The sequence below is a fragment of the Mandrillus leucophaeus genome, unplaced genomic scaffold (genome assembly GCF_000951045.1).
Source record: "Mandrillus leucophaeus isolate KB7577 unplaced genomic scaffold, Mleu.le_1.0 Scaffold200, whole genome shotgun sequence".
Classification (NCBI taxonomy): domain Eukaryota; kingdom Metazoa; phylum Chordata; class Mammalia; order Primates; family Cercopithecidae; genus Mandrillus; species Mandrillus leucophaeus.
The window spans coordinates 1059475-1081577 of record NW_012102033.1 but is presented as its reverse complement, the minus strand read 5'-3'; the positions used below and the strand labels follow the sequence as shown (position 1 = coordinate 1081577).

The 22103-nt window shown below is 57.2% G+C and overlaps 4 protein-coding genes across 12 annotated transcripts in view; 1 reads left to right on the top strand and 3 right to left on the bottom strand.

Moving 5' to 3' along the window:
* The window catches only part of FAM83E (family with sequence similarity 83, member E), an 8752-nt gene extending 4400 nt beyond the window's left edge, over nt 1-4352 (bottom strand). The window contains exons 1-3 of the mRNA XM_011979402.1: nt 3039-4352; nt 2042-2209; nt 1243-1367 (exon numbers count right to left, since the gene is read on the bottom strand). Of these exons, the coding sequence (XP_011834792.1) occupies nt 1243-1367; nt 2042-2209; nt 3039-3503 (758 nt within the window). The 5' untranslated portion in view covers nt 3504-4352. The remainder of the gene's footprint in view (nt 1-1242; nt 1368-2041; nt 2210-3038) is intronic.
* Nucleotides 4353-5424: 1072 nt separating this feature from the next.
* On the bottom strand, nt 5425-9694 carry RPL18 (ribosomal protein L18). 5 transcript variants are annotated; one of them, XM_011979353.1, is made up of 8 exons: nt 9299-9694; nt 7964-8050; nt 7480-7587; nt 6890-6988; nt 6271-6394; nt 6069-6138; nt 5576-5637; nt 5425-5484 (listed from the first exon to the last, which is right to left on the bottom strand). In XM_011979353.1, the coding sequence occupies exons 1-8, from the start codon at nt 9299-9301 to the stop codon at nt 5471-5473; spliced, it is 567 nt and encodes a 188-aa protein (XP_011834743.1). In that variant the 5' UTR covers nt 9302-9694; the 3' UTR covers nt 5425-5470. The 5 variants fall into 5 exon arrangements, with proteins under 5 accessions (XP_011834743.1, XP_011834744.1, XP_011834742.1 ...); XM_011979354.1 differs by having other exon boundaries at nt 5425-5502; nt 5594-5637; XM_011979352.1 differs by having other exon boundaries at nt 5427-5527; nt 5618-5637.
* SPHK2 (sphingosine kinase 2) lies at nt 9432-20407 on the top strand. Of its 5 annotated transcripts, none has more exons than XM_011979357.1 (7): nt 9432-9701; nt 10521-10667; nt 15954-16425; nt 17750-17899; nt 18033-18127; nt 18220-18335; nt 18695-20407. In XM_011979357.1, the coding sequence occupies exons 2-7, from the start codon at nt 10632-10634 to the stop codon at nt 19785-19787; spliced, it is 1962 nt and encodes a 653-aa protein (XP_011834747.1). In that variant the 5' UTR covers nt 9432-9701; nt 10521-10631; the 3' UTR covers nt 19788-20407. The 5 variants fall into 5 exon arrangements, with proteins under 5 accessions (XP_011834747.1, XP_011834750.1, XP_011834751.1 ...); XM_011979360.1 differs by having other exon boundaries at nt 9449-9701; nt 16131-16425; XM_011979358.1 differs by having other exon boundaries at nt 9682-9847.
* Nucleotides 20408-20684: 277 nt separating this feature from the next.
* Nucleotides 20685-22103, bottom strand: part of DBP (D site of albumin promoter (albumin D-box) binding protein) — a 12350-nt gene continuing 10931 nt past the window's right edge. Inside the window, exon 3 of the mRNA XM_011979362.1 lies at nt 20685-21052. Within this exon, the coding sequence (XP_011834752.1) occupies nt 20837-21052 (216 nt within the window). The 3' untranslated portion in view covers nt 20685-20836. The remainder of the gene's footprint in view (nt 21053-22103) is intronic.

The following is a 22103-nucleotide window of genomic DNA, read 5'->3' as shown; positions in this document are numbered from 1 at the left end:
TTTTTGTATTTTTGTAGAGATGGGGTTTCACCATGTTGGCCAGGCTGGTCTTGAACTCCTGACCTCAGGTGATCTGCCTGCCTCGGCCTCCCAAAGTGGTGGGATTACAGGTGTAAGCCACCATGCCCAGCCCAAATCTGTGTTTTAACAAGTGCTCCCAGGGATTCTGGTGCACGCACAGGGTTGAAAGCCACTGTTCCTGACCAGTGTTCTCAGCTAGGCACCTGTGCTCCCCAGCGGGCATCTTTGCTGTCTGGAGACGTTTTCGGTTCTCTAATTGGCAGGGAAAGCTGGGGGTACTGGGCATGTGATGCTACTGACCTCTGCTGGGTCAAGGCAGAAGATGCCAAGCAGCCTCCCACAGTGTACCCAACAGCCCCCGCAACAAAGACTCAGCCAGCCCAAGTGTGGGTGCTACCCCTGTTGAGGGACCTGCTTCTAGAGGCTCTAACCCTATCAGCCCCGTGACATAGAGGGGGAAACTGAGGCACAGAGAGGTGAAGTAAGTCGCCTGAAGTCACACAACGGGGAACTGACAGAGCTAGAATTTGAATCCAGGCCGTCTGGTCCCAGAGCCCACACCCTTCTCCTCCCCAACTGTGCTGTGACCCTGTGAGGTAGGTGCTGTTATTATTTGCAGTTTCTTTTTTTTTTTCTTTTTTCTTTTGCTTTTTTGAGACGGAGTCTTGCTCTGTCTCCCAGGCTGGAGTGCGACAGCGCAATCTCGGCTCACTGCAACCTCTGTCTCCTGGGTTCAAGTAATTCTCCTGCCTCAACCTCCCAAGTAGCTGGGAAGACAGGGTTTCACCATGTTGGCCAGACTGGTCTTGAACTCCTGACCTCAGCTGATCTGCCCGCCTCGGCCTCTCAAAGTGCTGGGATTACAGGCTTGAGCCACCACGCCCGGGTATTTTCTTAGATGCTTAGACAGGTGGAGTTATTTACCCAAGGCAGAGCTTAGACCCCAATCGAGGTGCCAGTCCACCCCCAAACTGTTTGCCCAGTTTTCCAGATGAGAAAACACCAGGTCAAAGAGAAGCAGACTTACCCAAGACCACTAAACAGACCAGCACCGGGTCCGGCCGCGGCACGTATCTCCTCCCCAGGGCAGGGTGTTTTGTCCCCATTACACAGATGAGAAAAGAGAGGGCTGGGCAGGGGATGCCAGCTGTTCTCTGAGCACACTGAGGGAAAGTGGGGTATAGGACGCTGGGAGGTGGGGGGGCGGGGCGAGGACTACACCTGTAGGATCCTGAGATGACCCTCTCGCCGTCCAGCAGCACGAACTTCTCCCGCACGGTGCCGCTCACCTGCCGCCGCCAGCGGCTCTGGAAGCTGCAGCCCCGCACGACGCGGACATCCATGTTCTGTTGGTGTGGGGAGTGGACGGCACACCCTTGCTGAGACCCACTGCACAGATTCAGGCTCCCTCCAGGCTGGTTTTAAGTGGAGGGACCCATGACTCCATAGAAGTATCTGTCCAAGGCCAGGCCTGGTGGCTCACACTTGTAATCCCAGCACTTTGGGAGGCCAAGGCGGGTGAATCACCTGAGGTCAGGAGTTCAAGACCAGCCTGGCCAATATGGTGAAACCCCGTCTCTACTAAAAATACAAAAATTAGCCAGGCATGGTGATACATGCCTGTAATCCCAGCTACTGGGGAGTCTGAGGCAGGAGAATCATTTGAACCCGGGAGGCAGATGTTGCAGTGAGCCGAGATGGTGCCACTGTGCTCCAGCCTGGGCGACAGAGCAAGACTCCATCTCAAAAAAAAAAAAAAAAAGAAAGAAATATCTGCCTCGGCTTCCTCAGAGCCACTGATATCACCCCTCAGGCGTTTCTTGGGGATACCCAAACTCAGTGACTCAAGATTCCTTGGGGTGCCCACCCCCACTTCCCCAATGCCGTGGGCATCAGATCCCAGGGGACCATCCCTGCTAACATCCATCTCAATGACCCGGGGCTCCGTGGAAGGGTCTGCCCCCACCGCCCCCATGCCAGGGGAATGGGGACTCACAGGTGCCCCTGGCCCGGCCCCTACCTCCGTGGCCCAGGGGTTCACCCCCAGCTGCTGGGCCAGCTCCAGGAAGGCAGGCAGCTGCTGACGGTCCAGGAGCAGGTAGACAGGTACCCAGCGGCGCATGGCAGCATCCACCAAGTCCAAAAGCAGGTCTGGGTCAGTGAAGACGTCCATGACCACAGCCACCAGCTGGGGGTGGGGAGAGGGGAGGTGGATGTGTGAACGAAAGCTGGTTCGGGGGACATTCAGAGGGTGTGGGAAGCCTGACATCCGGAATCTGGGAGTAAAGTGCTCTGGGGGCTGGGAGTTTAACATTCAGGGGGCACTAAAGGGGAGACTCCCAGACATATACTGCTGCTCAAACCACACCGATGTGTGAATGAGCAAAACGCTGTCCCTCCATGAGATCCCCAGCCCCTTCTTGAGATTCCTGGCTCCTAAATGCTGGAAAATTGTTATCACAAATCATATGTTTGCTTGTTTTTCTTTTTTGTTTTTTTGGGGTTTTTTTGTTTTGTTTTTGTTTTTGTGTTTGAGACGGAGTCTTGCTCTGTCGCCCAGGCTGCAGTGCAGGGGTGCGATCTCAGCTCACTGCAAACTCCACCTCCCGGGTTCAAGCAATTCTCCCGCCTCAGCCTCCCAAGTAGCTGGGACTACAGGCGCCCACCACGCCCAGCTAATTTTTTGTATTTTTAGTAGAGATGGGGTTTCACTATGTTGGCCAGGCTGGTCTCGAACTCCTGACCTCATGATCCGTCTGCCTTGGCCTCCCAAAGTGCTGAGATGACAGGCGTGAGCTGCTGCACTCGGCTGGGCCCCGCTTTCTGAGAGTAAGGATGAGGTCTGGGCGTGTAGGCACCTGCGTCCTGGGGCTGGAAGGTGTGGACTCCTGGGTCCCAGGGGTATAGGTCCTTTAGGGTAGGGGTGTGGGCTTGCAAGTCCCAGGAGGACAAGGGAGAGAATGCCTGGGTCCCCGTCCCAGTCTGGGGAATGGACACCAGGCCCCTGTGACACCCACCTTGTGGGCAGCCTGGATCTCCAGCCGCACTAGCTCCTTGAGGGGCGGCTGTCCCTCTCCAGGGGGCTGGGTGTACAGCTGCGCCCGGGTGATGCCCTTCCACGCTGAGTCCACTGGCCAGCCCAGCCGCAGGATGGGTGCCGGCTGCTCCGACTGCCCAGGCCAGTAGCTCAGGCTGCCCGCATCCCCATCGGCGGTGGGGGCTCCGTCTGCCATCCTGCCAGGCTCCGGCTTGGCCACTGTCCAGTCTTCAGCTGCCGCTGCCAAGCCCTGGACCTCATCTGCACTGAGGAAGGGCCGCAGCTCCTCACGCTGCACACAGGCCTGAAACGCCTCCGCACCCTTGCTCAACAGAGCCTCCAGTGCCAGCCGCTGGCCCTCGGAATACAGGAAGCCGGAGCTCGCCCCGGGCACCCTGGGACCGGAGTCCACTCCTTCCAGCGCCGCCAGCTGGGAGGCCGCCATCGGGGTCACTCGGGTGGGAGGACTGACTGTGAGAGGCTGGGTCCCTGGGGGTCTGGCTGTCTTTGGGGACTGTGACCATCTGGGGGTTCTCCTGATAGGCAGACCCTATGTGGCCATCCGAGGCCTCCAGGGGGGCCCTGCAGATGTCCAAATGGCTCCCTGCAGCGGCCCCTGCCTCACTGTCCTGACAATCACACTGCCCAAATAAGCGACTACCCAGTGTGTCAGGCCACTCAGATCCGCCACCTGCCTGTGCCCAGGTGGCACCATGCCTGGCTGGCCTTCCGTGACCTTCCTGCCAGCCGTCTCTGCTGGTCAGGCTGACCTCCTGACACCATCCCCAACCGTGTGGCCCATCAGCTGGCCATCCATGCTCAGCCACACGACAGCCTCCAACCCACCAGTCACACAGTGCCCAGTCGGACCCTTTAGTTGTCCTGAATTTGGTCAGGCTGACTAGTTGATCATTTCCAGGCGACAGGCTGTCTGCCTGTCTCCAATCACCCAGATATCCTTAAATAAAGGCACAGCAGGCTGCCTGCCTGCCCCAGACCAAGAGCACAATGAACTGACGCTCTCCTTTCACTGTCCAGCAAATGCCAGTGGCTTCCGACTGAGTCGCAGGATCTGGCTGCCTGGTGGAGCATGTGTCTCTGACTGAATCCAACGGCCCCCACGAGTTTCTCCTACTCACCAGCTCTCACCTGCAGACCAGCCAGGATGCCTCTCCATTGGACCTGCTCGCTCAGCCTTAGAGAAATGCTGAAGGCTTGGCATACCCTTCCCTAACCTGTCAATGGGGGACCCTGCTCCCTGGACCCTCACACTCCCTCCAGCTGCCGCAGTGGAGGGTGACATGCGCTACAGGGGTCTCCATTACTATGGGATGGGTCTAGGACCTTGGCAGCCCATCTAGGTGTGAGTGCCACCTTACCAACCGCCCTCCTGAGGCTGGCTGCCCCTGCCTGGGGCCTGGCCCTGAGACCTGTTTCAGACCGTTCTCGGATCTGTGGTGAGCCCTAACCAAGCTGCCCCCAGCCTGGTTTCCGCCTAAATCCTATCTCCTGCCAGCTGCCCGGACGCTTCTTCCCACACAGGGGCCACTCTATAACTCGCCCTGTCTCCCTCCCAAGCCCCAGTTGCCCCCTTGAAGCTCCTGACCCAACCTCGGGGATCCCGGCAACCCAGGCGGCTGCTTCCTCCAGACCACAGCAAGGAGCTGCAAAGAGAAGGAAGGAGTCAAGCCAGGCTGGCCTCCCTGCCCCACCCCCACCCCCACCCATCCCCCTCTCGCCGGGCCCATCCACACCGGCTGGTGCTGGGCTCCACGGCCTCCCTTCCAGCACTTGCCTTTTCCGAGGACACGGCTGTGGTTCTCCAGCACTTCCCGGCCTCTGGCCTGTCCTCAGGCCTCCACCTGGAATCCGGGGAGCCCTACCCCTTGTGTAAACACAGGAGGGCCCCCACAGGCCACCGGGGGAGGTCCCGCTCACACACTTTCTTTACCTGTCCTCACTCGGGGTGAACGCCCCTCCAGACCCAGGCTTCCCGGTCGCGGCGTGGGGAGTTGAGATCACCTCACCTGTTTCCAGGCAGCCTCTCCCTCCCCGCAGCCCTGCCTGCCTGCACCCTGCACTTCCCGGTCCACACCCCGCCCGCCATCCCAGCGCCAGGGAGGGGCACAGGATCCTTTAAGAGGGGCGGGCGTGGCTGACCCAAGGAAGCAGGTGTGGGAACACCTGCCACCTGGCTGTTGGGAAGGAGGCAGGGCTCAGACCCTAGGGGGCAGGGAGCTTCCGGGGCAGTGGGGGCAGAAGGAGGGCTGGTCTTTGCTGGCATGGCGTCCCTGTCCCCAAACCAAATGCATTCTCACTTGCAGGTGCCAATCCCCCAACCCGTCCCCCAATAACACACACACAGGACTCTCAGCATTCAAAATCTTTTTAATAAGAGGGTAGGATCCAAGGTTAGTTTTTGTAGCCTCGGCTGGCCCGTCGGCCTCTGGCACGCTCGAACTTCCGGCCCTTGGAGCGGATGTAGGGTTTGGTGTGACTGTGCGGGGTTCCCGGGGCCTCGGCTGGCCCGTCGGCCTCTGGCACGCTCGAACTTCCGGCCCTTGGAGCGGACGTAGGGTCTGCGGGGAGAGAAGAGAGTGAGAGGGGGGCCCTCTTACAGGAAGCCATCATGGAGTGGCACAGGAACCCCACACGCCTGTCACATTCAGCCCCAGGAGAGTCAGTGGCTGCTGGAAAAGCTTGGCAGAGTGGGAAGCCAAGGAGCCAGGAGGGGCTACGGAAGCACCTGTCCCACCACCTGCAGGGCCCCAGCCCGGGCAGCAGAGGCCGGTGAACCACATGCTCCCCAGGAGATGCCAGCTCAGGCCCTGGAAAACACAGCTCCAAGCAAAGTGTTGAAGGGAAAAGCAGGCGAGATGAGGCAGCTGAGAGTTGCAGAAGGCCTGGGGCTGGCTGATACCAGGGACAGGAAAAGCAGCCCAAGTGTGGCCAGGCCCGGCTCTGCAGGTTGAGTCTGGGTAGAGGGCAGAGCTGGGGGCCTGATACTCACTTGGTGTGGCTGTGCGGGGTTCCTGGGGCCTTGCCGAAATGCCGGTACACCTCTCGGCCCTTGCGAGGACCTAGGGAAGGGGAAGGAGAACCAGCTGAGACAGGGATCTGGCGCCCAGCTTTTGGCCTCCCAGATCCAGGAGAGTGAAGGCTGCCAGTAGCCACACAGCTCACTCCAACCCCGTCGACTAGGCATCACTCACCGGAGAGCAGGACAGTGCCGCAGCCCTTGGGGGAGTCCAGGGCCAGCTGGTCGAAAGTGAGGATCTTGCCCCCTGCCCTGAGGATGCGGCTGCGGGCCCGGCTGGTTACGCGCAGTGCACATACCTGGTGGAGAGAACAAGGCTGACGGGTCAGACCCATGTGGTCACCCAGGGGCTGCAGGGACTCACCCTCCACTGCCTTGGCGCAGCAGAGCCCTGGAAACCAACACCATCATTTATTACCCGGAGCACCCCGGGCTGAGAGCAGCTGTTCTCAACACTTTATCTCCAAGAACTTTTAACAGCGCATCCCTAGTGTTACGCTAGAAATAACAGCACGGAAGCTGGGCCAAAAAAAGACCTGTTCAGAGGTGACAAAGGAGTCTAGACTTGAGCCCAGGCTGTCTGGCTGTAGGGACCAGCACTAACAGTTTACAACCTGCCCCAGAAGAAGCCTGCCCAGGGGACCCCACCATCAACAACGTCAGAGACGACCCACTCCAACCCTCAAAGCCACTCGGACAGGCAGGATGCTTGCCTCAGCAGAGGGGGCAAGACTGAGGAAGGACGAGCACAGCACGGCACGGGTCTGATGGGTGTGCCTGCTCCCGCCACTCACCTTCAGTTTGGGCACCTCCTGAACCCGCACGTCGTCCGTTATGGTCCCCACAACCACGGCTGTTTTGTTTTCCCGGCCAGGAAGCTTCATCTTCCGGATCTTGGGGTGGGGAGGATGCACATCGTAAGTCCTTTTGGTGTTTACATCCAGCTCCGTTTCAGGCATCCCCAGACCAGGGCAGCCGTGCCCTCTAACGGGACCCCCGACTCACACCACACCCCTTAAACCCCACAGGCCTCCCTCAGGTCCCGCTGGGGAAAGCTCTAGATAAAAACAATGCAGACTGTCCAACAGGGCCTCCCTCAGCAGGGCCTTTGACATAAAACTGAGTTATGACTTGGGGCCTTGGGGGAATCTCCTGAAGCCATCAGGACACCTCCACCTCACAATAAGGAGAAGCGGCCCAGGAGCCTCGCCCGCTGCCCATGAACACTCAGTTCCAACCAACAGTCCAAGCTCTCCGCTCGTGGCTGGCTGAGACAAACCCGTGATGCCCCGGTTGCTCCCAGAGCTCGAAGTCCTCCCTCCTTTCCAGACAGACAAGACCCAGTGGCTCCCAGGTCCACCGTGCTCTCTGGCCAGCCACTCACCATCCGAGAAAGGGACAGAGGAGGCCGGTTGGTGCGACTCATAAACAGCCTCTTCAGCACAACCTGGTTGAATGTGGAATTGGTTCTTCTGGCCAGAAACCTATACAACTGGAGGGACGGGAAGAGAGTGAGAAGCTGGGACAGCTGGCTCCCCTGCAGCCTTCCAGTGAAGGGGCAAACACATGACGATTTGGACTAGAAGAATCTTTATCCCTTTCCCCCAACCCAACAACCTAGAGGGAGAAAGCTGGCCCAGGTCCTTCCTGACCAGGGACCTAGAAAATCTCAGCTCCACTCCCAAGCCAAGCTGTACACAGCCTAGAGGCTGAAAACACAAATGCAGGAGGCCCTGGGACAGAACCAGAGACGCAAGCCTGCCCTGCAGGCCCCAGGGAGGAGCCTGGTGCCAGCACTAGAATGGAGGATCTGCAAGTCACAGACCTGGGGTGACCCTCCCCAAAGACCTCTCAGGGCCCAGCCTCACCTTGACCAACAGCCTCAGGTAGATATCCTGGCTCTTGGGCTCCTTGCGCCGAACCTTTCGGTCCTTGTTGTGGCGGATGTCAACTCCCTGCGGGGGTGAAGAGGCAACCATGGACCCAATTACCCCCAACCATGGCCAATTATTACTTATTTCTGAAACTGAGAGCTGGGCCCCAGGTCCGGCTCTGAACACACCAGCTCAAATCCCAGGCCTATCACAAGGAGACCTCTGGGCTGCCACCGATCCCTCTGTAAAAAGGGGCTACTTACAATGCCTTCAGCCCATGGCACACAGAACCCCGAAAACAAAACAGCATAACACAGCAGCCACGTTAACTTTATATAAAAAGGTTAATTCTTTACAACTTGTATTTTGCAACAATGTTAAGTTCTCAAAACTGGCTCCCATACCTGCAGGATAACCAAAAATATCAAACCAATGGCAATAATGATGGAAATGAATCCTTATTCAGAACCGAGCAATACTACCAGAACCACCTCTCCTACAACATCAGTCAATCCAACAACCCTTACCAAGTACTGTCTTTTTAAGAAATTGTTTTTGAAGTGGAAACAGGGTCTCACTATATTGGCCAGGCTGGTCTTGATCTCCTGGGCAAGGAATCCTCCAGCCTCGGCCTCCCAAAAGGCAAGGATAACAGGTTTGAGCCACCTCGAAAGGCTCTTACCTCCCTGCTGCCTTTCTGAGTAACTGAAGTTTTTTCAGACTTTGTTCGCAATCGTTAAGAACTATTTAAGTTTTAATAGTTCCACTTACTCAGCACTGTGTCCTGCAAGACCCCGTGGTGAGAATTTCCTGTGAATTTATTACCCCCAAATTCGCAAACTTGTTAGACGAGATAATTGTGTACATAACGAACAGTCACACTGGGGCAAAGGCTCAAAAACCATCACAAGGTGGGAAGGGACCGGAGACTCAGAAGCCTACCTGGTCCCCAAATTGATCCTCCCACCCGACTTTTCATACTACAAAGTGACAGGTACGGATAGAGGCAGCAAAGCCAAGTAACTAAGAGCGGCTGCGGGTCCAGCCAGCCACCTGCGTCGGAATCCTGGCTCCGCCACTTCCTAGCTTTGTAAACCCAGTCGTATTAGCCTCCGAGTACCTCAACTTGGTCATCTACTCAATGGGGGCGGTAGGCTATGACTCTGACCCATCCCTGCTCTCCTGGCCCCCAGAGTACGCCCCCAGTATCGGGAGTTGCCCCTTCCAGGCAGCCGCAGACCCCCTGCCGCCCTCCAGCGTGCCCCTAGGCCGCGACCACAGCGGATGGCAGCGGATTGCCCAGCCCCGAACGCCGCAAAGCGAGCTCACCATGATGGCGCCTCCTGCTCGGCCAGGTCCGGAAAGAGAGAACAGTGCCGGGTGGGCGGGGAAAGCCTCCAGCGAGTGGCGCCGCCGTGACGTCACATGGGTGCGACGCGGCGCTCTACCACGATCCGGACTTCTCTGTGGTGAGTTGGACGACTGACTAGTCAGGCGACAACTTCAGAGAGCATAGAGCAGAGGAACAAGCGCAACGTCCAAGAGGGAAGGGCCAGCACGTCGGGGGCCTCTCTGGCCCTACCCGGGCCGTGTTCTCGATAGTTTTCCGGAAGAAAGGGCTCTAGGAGCGAGATGTGTGGAGCTAGCACGACGCGTCGCGCTGTGACGCTCTGGCCCGACGCCGACGGCCTCTCAGTGGCTCGCGGAGGACCCGGCGGGCCGAGTGTTGGAGGTGAGGAGGCGGGGCTGGCAGGGCTAGTCGGGGCATCTGGAAACCTCTGACCCCACGCTTCGGGCGTTTCCTTATCAGGTTCACTTCTCCCTTATCTCGCGCTACACTTCGCAGGCGCAGCCGCTGCTTGGGAAGTCCTACTTAAGGTCTAACCCGAGATGATCTTGCTGCACCTCAATCTATAGCATCCTGTATTCCCATCCTTTGAGTTCCGCTTCTCCTTCTCCCCCGGCCCCCACATGGCCCTTTGCTGACCTAGAAAGAGACCTAGAAAGTGGGAGGCCCCGTGGCTTGGGGGTGGGGGGAATGGAGGCCCAAAGGGTAGGAAGGAGACCCAGGGAGAAGTAGAGGCAAAGAAAGATGGTGAGATGGGGCCTTGCAAGGCTGTAATCAAATTCAAATCCTGGCTCTGCTAGGTACTAATGGGGTGACCTTGGGCAAGTCACTTAACCTTTCTGTGATCTTGGGAAAATCACTTAACTTCTCTGGGCCTTGCTCTCCTTATGGACAAAAAGGGGATGACAACAGGCCTGGCACACAGGAGGTTTTCCAGGATTATGAAAGTTAATAAAACTGCTGAGGTCAGTGTTTTGCACATAATAAGTGCTCAATAAAAATTAGCCTTCACTCCTGTTATAGCATACATATTGTGTGCAACCAGATGGACTGGCTGGGGCAGTGATTAAAATGACTTACCTACTCTTCCCCGGCACCCCCCGCAGGGAGGCCCCTGTCTCTTGGTTCTCAGGCACATTGAGCCTGGAAGGGCCTCCTGCAGTCGACTCTCAATGCTGCTCCTCACTCACATCTCCTCCACAGAGCTGAAGGTCAGAGCTGAAGTGAGACCTGACTCCTTGCTCCTACCAGCCCACTATGGCTTAAGACCCAGGCCCAGGGCTCCACTGATGTAACAGAGCAGAGGACCAGCAGATGAATGGACTCCTTGAAGCAGAGGAGCAGGACCAGGTAAGGGACCATCTAAAAGCCAAGATCCTCATACTGTGGAAAGACAAAATCCAAAGCTTTTCTTCTTCTTCTTTTTTTTTTTTTTTTCAAAAAAAAGATTGGAGGCCGGGCGTGGTAGCTCACGCTTATAATCCCAGCACTCTGGGAGGCCAAGGCCTGCGGATCACCTGAGGCCAGGAGTTCGAGCTCAGCCTGGCCAACATGGTGAAACCCCGTCTCTACTAAAAATACAAAAGTTAGCCAGTCATGGTGGTGTGCGCCTGTAATCCCAGCTACTCGGGAGGCTGAGGCAGGAGAATCGTTTGAACCCGGGAGGCAGAGGTTGCAGTAAACTGAGATCGCGCTGCACTCCAGCCTGGGCGGCAGAGTGAGAAAAAATAGGGTCTCACTCTTGCCCAGGCTGGAATGCAGTGGCGCAATCACAGCCTACTGCAGCTGCAACCTCCTGGGCTTAAGTGATCTTCCCACCTCAGCTTCCCAAGTAGCCTCCACCATGCCTGGCTAATTTTTTAATTTTTATTTATTTTATTTTATTTTATTTTATTTTGAGGCGGAGTTTCACTCTTGTTGCCCAGGCTGGAGTGAAATGGCACGATCTCAGCTCACTGCAACCTCCACCTCCCGGGTTCAGGCAGTTCTCCTGCCTCAACCTCCCAAGTAGCTGGAATTACACACATGCGCTGCCATGCCCAGCTACTTTTGTATTTTTCCTAGAGACGAGGTTTCTCTATGTTGGTCAGGCTGGTCTCAAACTCCTGACCTCAGGTGATACACCCGCCTCGGCCTCCCAAAGTGCTGGGATTACAGGCATGAGTCACTGCACCCGGCTAATTTTTTTATTTTTTCTGGAGACTGGGTCTCTGTTGCCTAGGCTGGTCTTGAACTCCTGGGCTCAAGGGATCCTCCCACCTCAGTCTCTCAAAGTGTTGAGCTTACAGGCCTGAGCCACCGCGCCCAGCCCGGAAGCCCTTCTATAAGTGATCTCAGACCTTCTCTCCAGGCAGGTGTTGCAGTGGGATAATTCAGGAATCAGAGAGACCGAGGGGTTGAGGAGGATACTTATTATTTATTATTTAGGTGCACCGACCCAGTCAGATTAACATCCAAACAAAGACTGAGCCCCGAACAAAGAGTCAGGTTAGCTTTTAAGCATTTTGTGGGGCTGGGGGAGATCTGTGCATGGGGAAGCATGTTAGAGAAGAGAGAAACAAAGAGTTATTCAATGGAGTCATACATTACATTATTTCTTGCATTTCAAGGAAAAACATGTTTTACGACTTGAGTTTATCCTGTCTAGTGATCTTGCAGCTGCACAGCTAGAGAAACAGGGTCTTCACAATGCCTGGGAAAGGGAGAGATAAGGCTCATTAGCCACAGACAGAAAAACAGGCAGTTAATTTTTAAAGGACTCGACTTCTTTCTCTTTCTCAGGGGGAAGTGGGTTTTTTACATACAACTGAGTTTTTGCTTACACATTCTTTAATTTCTTTTAATTCCTGTTTCAGTGTGAATAGCTTTCTTCCCATGTCCCAGACAGGACAGCTGAGGCCAAGAATTCAGGGGCTTCCCAGCAGCCACACAGCAAGTCTGTGTGAGCTGCAGGGTCCTTTCGCCTTTTCCTCCTCCCTGTCCTCTCGTCTTTGTGACTTAGGCTCTGTGCTTGAATCTCAGCCTCTTTGCTCCGTGTCTCTGCCTTTCCTTCTCCCAGGGCCCCAAGCTCAGTTGCTGTGCCCCCTGTCTCAGTCTTACTGGGTTTCTGTCCCCCTTTCTCTCCGTGTCATTCCTTGGCACACACTATCTGGTGCTGTTGCTGCTGTGGGTTGGATGCTAGGTACATGATTTGACGATAAGCAAACTTCTTCCTATATTTATCTTTCTTTTTTTTTTGAGACAGAGTCTTGCTCTGTCACCCAGGCTGCAGTGCAGTAGAACGATTTCGGCTCACTGTAACCTCCACCTCTTGGGTTCAAGCAGTTCTCCTGCCTCAGCCTCCTGAGTAGCTGGGATTACAGGCGCATGCTACCACACCTGGCTAATTTTTGTATTTTTAGTAGAGACGGGAGTTTCGGCCCAGTGTGATGACTCAACGCCTGTAATCCCAGCACTTTGGGAGGCCGAGGCGGGCAGATCACGAGGTCAGGAGATTAAGACCATCCTGGCTAACACGGTGAAACCCCGTCTCTGCTAAAAATATAAAAAATTAGCCGGATGTGGTGGCATGTGCCTGTAGTCACAGCTACTCCGGAGGCTGAGGCAGAAGAATCGCTTGAACCACGGAGGCGGAGGTTGCAGTGAGCTGAGATCGCGCCACTGCACTCCAACCTGGTGACAGAGCCAGACTACATCTCAAAAAAAAAAAAAAGAGAGACAGGGGTTTCACCATGTTGGACTCCTGACCTCACAATCCACCCGCCTCAGCCTCCCAAAGTGCTGGGATTACAGACGTAAGCCACCTCGCCCAGCCTACAGCCTACATTTGTCACTTTCTAGCGAGCTCTGTTCTTGTCTCCTAATGCATATCTCTTTCTCTCTATGCAATTCTGTTTCTAGGTCTCTTGATATATACTTGCCTTTCTTTCACTTTCGCCATGTCTTTGCCTCGGTGAGTCTGGCAACATCTTAACTTTCTGTCCCAGTTCCTCCCAGCCCCTGGGCTTCCAATATTCTCTCCCTCCCTCACCTTTGACCTAGAAATACTGTCCCCATCTCTCTATGTCTCTGTCTTGCCATGTGACTGGGTCATTCACTGGGCAGATGTTTATCTCATGGCGCTTCCATTCTGGTTTGAGCCTGAGGTAAATAAGTCTGAATTAATGAGCCTCTCCTTCCCAGCTTCCATTCCAGAAGTGTCTGTCTCCATCTGTCTCCGTGTCTGTCATTTTCAGGGTTTTCTTGTATCCTTACCTTGCACATTCTCAATACTACTGTTGTGGTCTCTTGTTTATATCTCTGCTTTTCTCTGGGTCTCTCTGACTCTGTAACTGTTAGAAAATAAACGTATCCTTCACTTTCCCCACTCTCTCCTCCCAGCTCTCTTATTGCCTCATCCAGCCTCTCTGGGTCTCTGCCTTGCTCTGTGTCTGGATCTCTGGGCCTTTGTTACGCGTGTTAGAGTCTCTGTCTTTGCAGCTAAAGACCTCCTCCCTCACGCCCCTTTCTTTTGTGAATTCAAAGGATGGGACGGGCCCACTTTCCCTTAACAAAGATGGCGACAACGGCGCTGTCTATGGGGCCGCGACGTCGTCACCGCTGCGCGTCTGCCCTCACCTACGATGGCGGCCAGTCTCCCGAAGCGCGAGGCCCCGCCCAGTTCTCGGCCTCTCCCGCGGCCAGTCCCTGCGCCAAGCTCGCGAGCTGACTGGCTCCACCCGCTGAGCCCTCGTATTGGTGCGGCCCAGGCCGGCTGCACGGCCATTGGCTGAGCGGATGCACACCCTCCCCCCACCCCTAGGTCTGATGGGGACTGTTGGTGCTGACTTGCGGGGCCGCCTGGAGGAGGACCCGGCGTGTGAGGAGGGTGCGGGGGTCGGGGCAGGGACCGGAGTCTAGGGGACTGAGGGACCAAGAGGACGCAGGCCTGGGACTGGGGCACCGGGGTGGGAGATGGAAATGAAAAACCTGGGCCAGGACTGAACCCAGGCCTGGGACTGAGTTCTGGAAATAGGGTGCGGATGGCGGCTCAGAGGACCAGGGCCAGACACGCAGGCCTATGGATTAGGGACCAATGGATGGAGACCCAGGTCCAGGTCTCAGTGACCCAGGGACAGAGACCCAGGCCCAAGACTGGAGAACATCTAGGGCTCTATGCTTGAGCCTGATTTGAGGTTCCCATAATGGGGCCAGGGCAGGTTTAGGGGTGAGGCAGACATCCTAGACCGAGGGAGCCGCTGGGGGTAGGGGAGCAGATGTAGTTCCTAAGGGTGAGTCCACAGGCGGGACGGGGAGGGGGTGTCCTGGCGCTCTGGGTCTGGGGAATGTAAGGGGCAGAACTGGCAGGTGGCTGGGCGGGGCAGTGGGGAACAAAGGTGAGCGAAAAGAGGAGGAGGCAAAATCCGGGCAAAGGGCAGGGAGAGGGCCTAGGGGGAAGGGACCTCAGTCGTGCTCCCACCTGCTCCCTGGAGAGCAGGCGGCCAGGCACCCAGGTCAGTGCTCAGGAACCAGCTGTTGGCCCCTGCCCCTTGCAGGTGCTTGCATGTGGCTCCTCTCAGACCCCGCAGTCCCTCTGTCATATCCCTTCTCTCCAGCTGTCCCCATGCCTGCCTCCTACCCCTCCTATTTGCTCTCCCTTCCACTCTGTCTTGCCTTTCTTGTTGGGGTGAGAAAGTCTTACTCTATTAAGTATCTTTCATCAGCCTGGGTTTCACCTCATTGACCCTGTTTGTCTCCTCTCAGTGTTTCTCTGGCTCTCAGACCGTATCGCTATTGCATTTGTGATTGTTTTGCTGTTATTACCCTCCACACCATGTGGTGGCAGGGGATGGAGGGGGTGTGTCTTTCAGTCTTTGCATGTCTGTTTCTGCATATTCCAATCCCACTATCCATTCCCCTTCCTGTGCCTTCTTTTCCCCCAAAGCCCATTATCATCCCCCCACCCCCTGTTTTTTTTTTTTTTTTTTTTTTTTTTTTTTTTGAGACAGAGTCTCGCTCTGCCGCCCAGGCTGGAGTGCAGTGGCCAGATCTCAGCTCACTGCAAGCTCCACCTCCCGGGTTCACGCCATTCTCCTGCCTCAGCCTCCTGAGTAGCTGGGACTACACGCGCCCACCATCTCGCCCGGCTAGTTTTTTGTATTTTTTAGTAGAGACGGGGTTTCACCGTGTTCGCCAGGATGGTCTTGATCTCCTGACCTCGTGATCCACCCGTCTCGGCCTCCCAAAGTGCTGGGATTACAGGCTTGAGCCACCGCGCCCGGCCCCCCTGTATATTTTAATCCTTTCTCTTGTTTATCTGTTCCTGTGAAGGCAAGGATTTGGGGCTGTTTTGTTTCCTGCTGTGTTTGCTAGGCCTAGCACCGTGATTGGCACATACAGGGTACTGAATACGTACTGGGGAATAAATGATTGAATGTTTGCATGCCCGGGTCTCTGGCCCCCTCCAGGATGCTGGCCTTCCTGCCCAGCTGGCCTCTGCCCTGCATCCTCAAGGTCTGCCCGCACCTGTCAGAGCCTGTCTGTCTCTGGTGCTCCTGTCTCACCTGCCACTGCCCCTCATTGTCTCCTCCTGTCCACAGCCCCTGCCCCTGCCATGGGGTCCTGAACTCTTACTCCTTCTCTCCTCCCTTTCCACAGAGGCCGGAACAGGAGCTGACCAGGAGCTGGGGCCACAGGCCTAGGAGCACCCTGGTCAGGGCTAAGACCATGGCCCCACCCCCACCGCCACTGGCTGCCAGCACCCCGCTCCTCCATGGCGAGTTTGGCTCCTACCCAGCCCGAGGCCCACGCTTTGCCCTCACCCTCACGTCGCAGGCCCTGCACATACAGCGGCTGCGCCCCAAACCCGAAGCCAGGCCCCGGGGTGGCCTGGTCCCGTTGGCTGAGGTCTCAGGCTGCTGCACCCTGCGAAGCCGTAGCCCCTCAGACTCAGCAGCCTACTTCTGCATCTACACCTACCCCCGGAGCCGGCGCGGGAGCCGGCGCAGAACCACCCGCACCTTCCGGACAGATGGGGCTACCACCTACGAAGAGAACCGTGCTGAGGCCCAGCGCTGGGCCACCGCCCTCACCTGTCTGCTCCGAGGACTGCCGCTGCCCGGGGATGGGGGTGAGGCGCTGGGCAGCTGCTCTGTCCTGGGGCCACCTTGGTGTCTCTGCAGAATTTCCTCCATAGGCAGCTGTGTCTATTTTTCTGTGTCTGGGTGATGTATCTCTCTGGATCCATTAGGAGTGATACACAGAGATGGGCTACAAAAGGAACAAAAAGACAGAGGGCCGGGTGTGTGGCTCATGCCTGTAATCCCAGCACTTTGGGAAGTTGAGGCGGGCGGATCACCTGAGGTCAGGAGTTTGAGACCAGCCTGGCTAACATGGTGAAACCCCATTTCTACTGAAAATATAAAAAATTAGCTGGGTGTGATGCCACACACCTGTAATCCCAGCTATAGGAGGGTGAGGCAGGAGAATTGCTTGAACTTAGGAGGCGGAGGTTGCAGTGAGCCAAGATTGTGCCATTGCACTCCAGCTTGGGCAACAAGAGCAAAACTCTGTCTCAAAAGAAAAAAAAAAAAAAAGCACAGGCAGAGGTCGGGTGCAGTGGCTCACGTCTATAATCCCAGCACTTTGGGAGGCCGAGGCAGGTGGATCACCTGAGGTCGGGAGTTTGAGACCAGCCTGGCCAACATGGTGAAACCCCGTCTCTACTAAAAATACAAAAATTAGCTGGGCGTGGTGACGGATACCTGTAATTTCAGCTATTTGGGAGGCTGAGGCAGGAGAATCACTTGAATCTGGGAGGCAGAGGTTACAGTGAACCGAGATCACACCATTGCACTCCAGCCTGGGCAACAAGAGCGAAAGTCTGTCACAAAAAACAGAACAAAAAGGCAGACAGAGAAGTGATTTATATCTGCTGTTCTCTTGCTAGATTTATGTTTCTGTCTCCTGCCCTCTTCCCCTTTGCATGGGTCTTGACCACAGATGAGTCACCCAGGCTGGTGAGAGCAGCAGCCTGAGACAGGACCAGGCACCACCCAGAGTGATGGGTGCCAACAGAGGTCTCCTAGGGCTTCCCTGGAGTTCAGAGGTGGCATCTAATCCTGCCTGGGGCCCCTAAGGGCTGGAAGTAAACTGATCCTGGGTGATAGGTGTTCGGGGTGAGGAAAGTGGGAACCACAGCTCCGAACTACAGCTCTCGTGCCCTCTTCCCACAAGTGGGGACAAAGGGCATTTGGTTTCACACCTAAGCTCTGCCTTTGTCTCAGCACCTGGGTGGTGGGGCAGGGCTGCATACCTAGGCCTGGCCAGATGAGAGCCAGCAGGTGCCAGGTGCTAGCCCTCCACCAATTCTGTAGGGGGCTGTTTGAAGGGACTGTTTCCAAGGTGGGGGCCCTGGGTCGCTGGTCTCTGCAAACCCTAACCTCTCTCCACAGAGATCACCCCTGACCTGCTACCTCGGCCGCCCAGGTTGCTCCTATTGGTCAATCCCTTTGGGGGGCGGGGCTTGGCCTGGCAGTGGTGTAAGAACTACGTGCTTCCCATGATTTCTGAAGCTGGGCTGTCCTTCAACCTCATCCAGACAGGTAAGGGCCAGTGAGAATGGGAGCTGGGGGCTGGGACAACTGAGTCCTAAGGGAGCAAAGTGGTGGGTGGGACTCCTGGGGCTATGGGGCTGGGGTGGGACAGCCTTCCTAACGGCCCGGTATCCCACTTCAGAACGACAGAACCACGCTCGGGAGCTGGTCCAGGGGCTGAGCCTGAGTGAGTGGGATGGCATCGTCACGGTCTCGGGAGACGGGCTGCTCCATGAGGTAGAGCAGGAGCACCCTGCCCCTAACCCTGGGCCCTGGGGCACTGCAGAGGCTGCCACCAGGACCCAGGCTTCTGGTCTCCCACCTTCCAGGTGCTGAACGGGCTCCTAGATCGCCCTGACTGGGAGGAAGCTGTGAAGATGCCTGTGGGTATCCTCCCCTGTGGCTCGGGCAATGCGCTGGCCGGAGCAGTGAACCAGCACGGGGGGTACGTTGAGAATACCACCAAGGGAGGGATGAGCCCCTCCTGGGGTGATAGGGACCCCTATATCTCTCACTCAGGCAAACCCACAGTCAGTCAAGTAAATCAGCCTGCCTGGCTCCCAGCTGTATCCCTAGTGCCCAGAACTCTGCCTGGCATGGGAGGCACTCAGTGAATTGTAGGGAGCAAATGAAAGAGATGACCGGGAACCTGGCCCCGTAAGGAATTGCCTAGAGGTGGCCCCACGGCTGTGGTGGGCCTGGGCCATGGCCTTCCTGGCCTCATTGCCACCTGCTTCCCTGCCTGTCTCTTTCCCCTACCCCTATTTACTCCTTCTGTGTGTCTGTCCATCTCTGGCGGTGAAGATTTGAGCCAGCCCTGGGCCTCGACCTGCTGCTCAACTGCTCACTGTTGCTCTGCCGGGGTGGCAGCCACCCACTGGACCTGCTCTCCGTGACGCTGGCCTCGGGCTCCCGCTGTTTCTCCTTCCTGTCTGTGGCCTGGGGCTTCGTGTCAGATGTGGATATCCAGAGCGAGCGCTTCAGGGCCTTGGGCAGTGCCCGCTTCACACTGGGCACGGTGCTGGGCCTCGCCACACTGCACACCTACCGCGGACGCCTCTCCTACCTCCCCGCCACTGTGGAACCCACCTTGCCCACCCCTGTCCATAGCCTGCCCCGTGCTAAGTCGGAGCTGACCCTAACCCCAGACCCAGCCCCGCCCATGGCCCACTCACCCCTGCATCGTTCTGTGTCTGACCTGCCCCTGCCCCTGCCCCAACCTGCCCTGGCCTCCCCTGGCTCACCAGAACCCCTGCCCGTCCTGTCCCTCAACGGTGGGGGCCCAGAGCTGGCTGGGGACTGGGGTGGGGCTGGGGATGCTCCACTGTCCCCGGACCCACTGCTGTCTTCACCTCCTGGCTCTCCCAAGACAGCTCTACACTCACCCTTCGCTGAGGGGGCCCCTGTAATTCCCCCATCTTCTGGGCTCCCACCGCCCACCCCTAATGCCCGGGTAGCGGCCTCCACCTGCGGCCTGCCTGACCACCTGCTGCCTCCGCTGGGCACCCCACTGCCCCCAGACTGGGTGACGCTGGAGGGGGACTTTGTGCTCATGTTGGCCATATCGCCCAGCCACCTAGGCGCTGACCTGGTGGCAGCTCCGCACGCGCGCTTCGACGACGGCCTGGTGCACCTGTGCTGGGTGCGTAGCGGCATCTCGCGGGCTGCGCTGCTACGCCTTTTCCTGGCCATGGAGCGTGGTAGCCAGTTCAGCCTGGGCTGTCCGCAGCTGGGCTACGCCGCGGCCCGTGCCTTCCGCCTAGAGCCGCTCACGCCGCGCGGCGTGCTCACGGTGGACGGGGAGCAGGTGGAGTATGGGCCGCTACAGGCACAGATGCACCCTGGCCTCGGTACACTGCTCACCGGGCCTCTTGGCTGCCCAGGGCGGGAGCCCTGAAACTCAACAAGGTTGGAACCCGCCGGGGGCGGGGCCTACATTCCAATGGGGCGGAGCCTGAGCTAGGGGTGTGGCCTGGCTGCTAGAGTTGTGGTGGCAGCCCGTAAGTGCAAGGGCCCTGGCCCCGTCTCAGGATTGCGCCCGCCTTCATGGGACCAGACGTGATGCTGGAGAGTGGGCGTCGTCACGAGGGTAGTGCCTGATCAATGAGGGCGGGGCCTGGCGTCTGATCTCGGGACGCCCTTAAGGGGCAGGGCTTAGTCCTGAAGCTAGCCACCTGCTCCTACCCGGCCAGGCTGGCTGAGGGCGGAGCCTGTTTTACGCGTCGCCCAATGACAGGACCTGGAATGTACTGGCTGGGGTAGGCCTCAATGATTCGGCCCGTCAGGGCCCGCAGCCTCGCCCCATCCACTCCGGTGCCTCCATTTAGCTGGCCAATCAGCCCAGGAGGGGCAGGTTCCCCGGGGCCGGCGCTAGGATTTGCACTAATATTCCTCCCCCCCGCGGGTGGGGGCGGGGAAATTCATATCCCCTGTTCGTCTCATGCGCGTCCTCCGTCCCCAATCTAAAAAGCAATTGAAAAGGTCTATGCAATAAAGGCAGTCGCTTCCTTCCTCTCAGACCTTCTGCCCTTCCTCCATCCGACAGCCCGCGGGAGGACTCAGACTCCAGCACTTCCAGCAGCGCCTGCCCTCTATGGACGGCAGCCCGGAGCTGCCCACGGGCTGTAGCCAGTATGCCAGGGAGCTGCCCTCCTCTTCCACAACAGCTGGCTCTGGGGTTCTCAAGATTTATTCAGGATCGTGTTAACGGAGGCGGTGGGAGGATGGGGTCCCTGACGTGCCGGGGACACACAGAGGACCCTCCCCGCCCCCGCAAGGGAGGGGGGAGGTTCGCTTTTTCTTAAAAATATAAATGTATTTATCTGCATTATCACGTCCCTGGGGCACCCAGCTGGCCGGCCCGTGGGCCACAGGGCAGGGAGGGAACAGGGCGTAAGTCTCAGCAAGGCGGAGGAGAGCTCCGCCAGGTGGGGATGTGGGGCAGCCTCACAGGGCCCCGTGTTGGGCCTGGTATCGAGACAGCACGGCGCGGTAGTGGGACAGCTCCTGGCGCACAGCCACCACTTCCTGCCGCAGCAGGGCGTTCTCCTTCTCCAGGAAGGCCGCCCGCACCGATATCTGGTTCTCCTTGAGCCGCCGGGCGTCCCGGGACCGCTTGGCTGCCTCGTTGTTCTTGTACCGGCGGCTCCAATATTTCTCGTCCTGCGGGAGGAAAGGGGGAGGACACTGAGGTCCAGAGGGACCCAGGTCCCAGCGAGAGAGTAAGGGAGCCACAGCAGCGGGGCCTAAACCATACCAGGTCTCTGCTGGGATAGATACCCATGGGTCTGCCTTTCTAGGGCCCTGGTTGCTAAGGAGATTGGGCCCCTAGCAACACTAAAGACACGAGATAGACCCCCACCCTTAAGCAACTCACTTTAAGTCTCCATTCTGCAAAGCGGGGCCCCAGCCCTCCCCACATGATAAAGGGCCTGCAGTTAGCTCCTGCTTGCTAAGGATGCTTGTTCCCTAGCAACGAGGCCTTCATGGTCTGAGGGCTTCTCCCGTTGAAAAGCACTGCCCTGCACATCGCCTTTCCAGATCTTGGTTGCTAAGGAAATCTTGGTGCCCTGGTGATGGGGTTTGGTGTCCCATAAAATCCTCCCAGAGCTGGGGCCTTCTGACCTGGTTGCCAAGGCAACCTCATCCATCCTTGGCAAACAATAGTGAGGTCTAAGTGGTTTCAATGGCTGTGGCCAGTCTCTGACCTGCTGGCCTTGAACTGAGGCCAGAGAATAGCCTCCTCCCCACCAGGACCTGACTGAGAGAAGAGCTGTCCCTTAGGAAAGGGGACTATCCTGAGACCTCCCCAGAGGATTATACCTGAAGTCCTCCCATCCTGGAAATTGGTTCCTAAGGAGGACTCCTCCTTAGTAACTAAGGACCACTGGGCTCAGAGAGATGCTCTCCACTCCACCATTTAATTAAAGCCCAGTTCCTGCTTGTGAGGGTAAATCCAGTCCCAAGCAATAGGGCCCTCTAGGAGGAGAAACCACTGGTGTAAATTTGACTTATAGGCCCGTCCTAGCTGCTTCAAGTAGCTATGTCTTGCACAAGGGTATGGCAAAGTCTTGTTTTTTGAGATGGAGTCTCGCTCTGTCACTCAGGCTGGAGTGCAGTGGCATGATCTTGGCTCACTGCAACCTCCACCTCCCAGGTTCAGATTCTCCTGCCTCAGCCTCCTGAGTAGCTGCGATTATAGGTGCCTGCTACC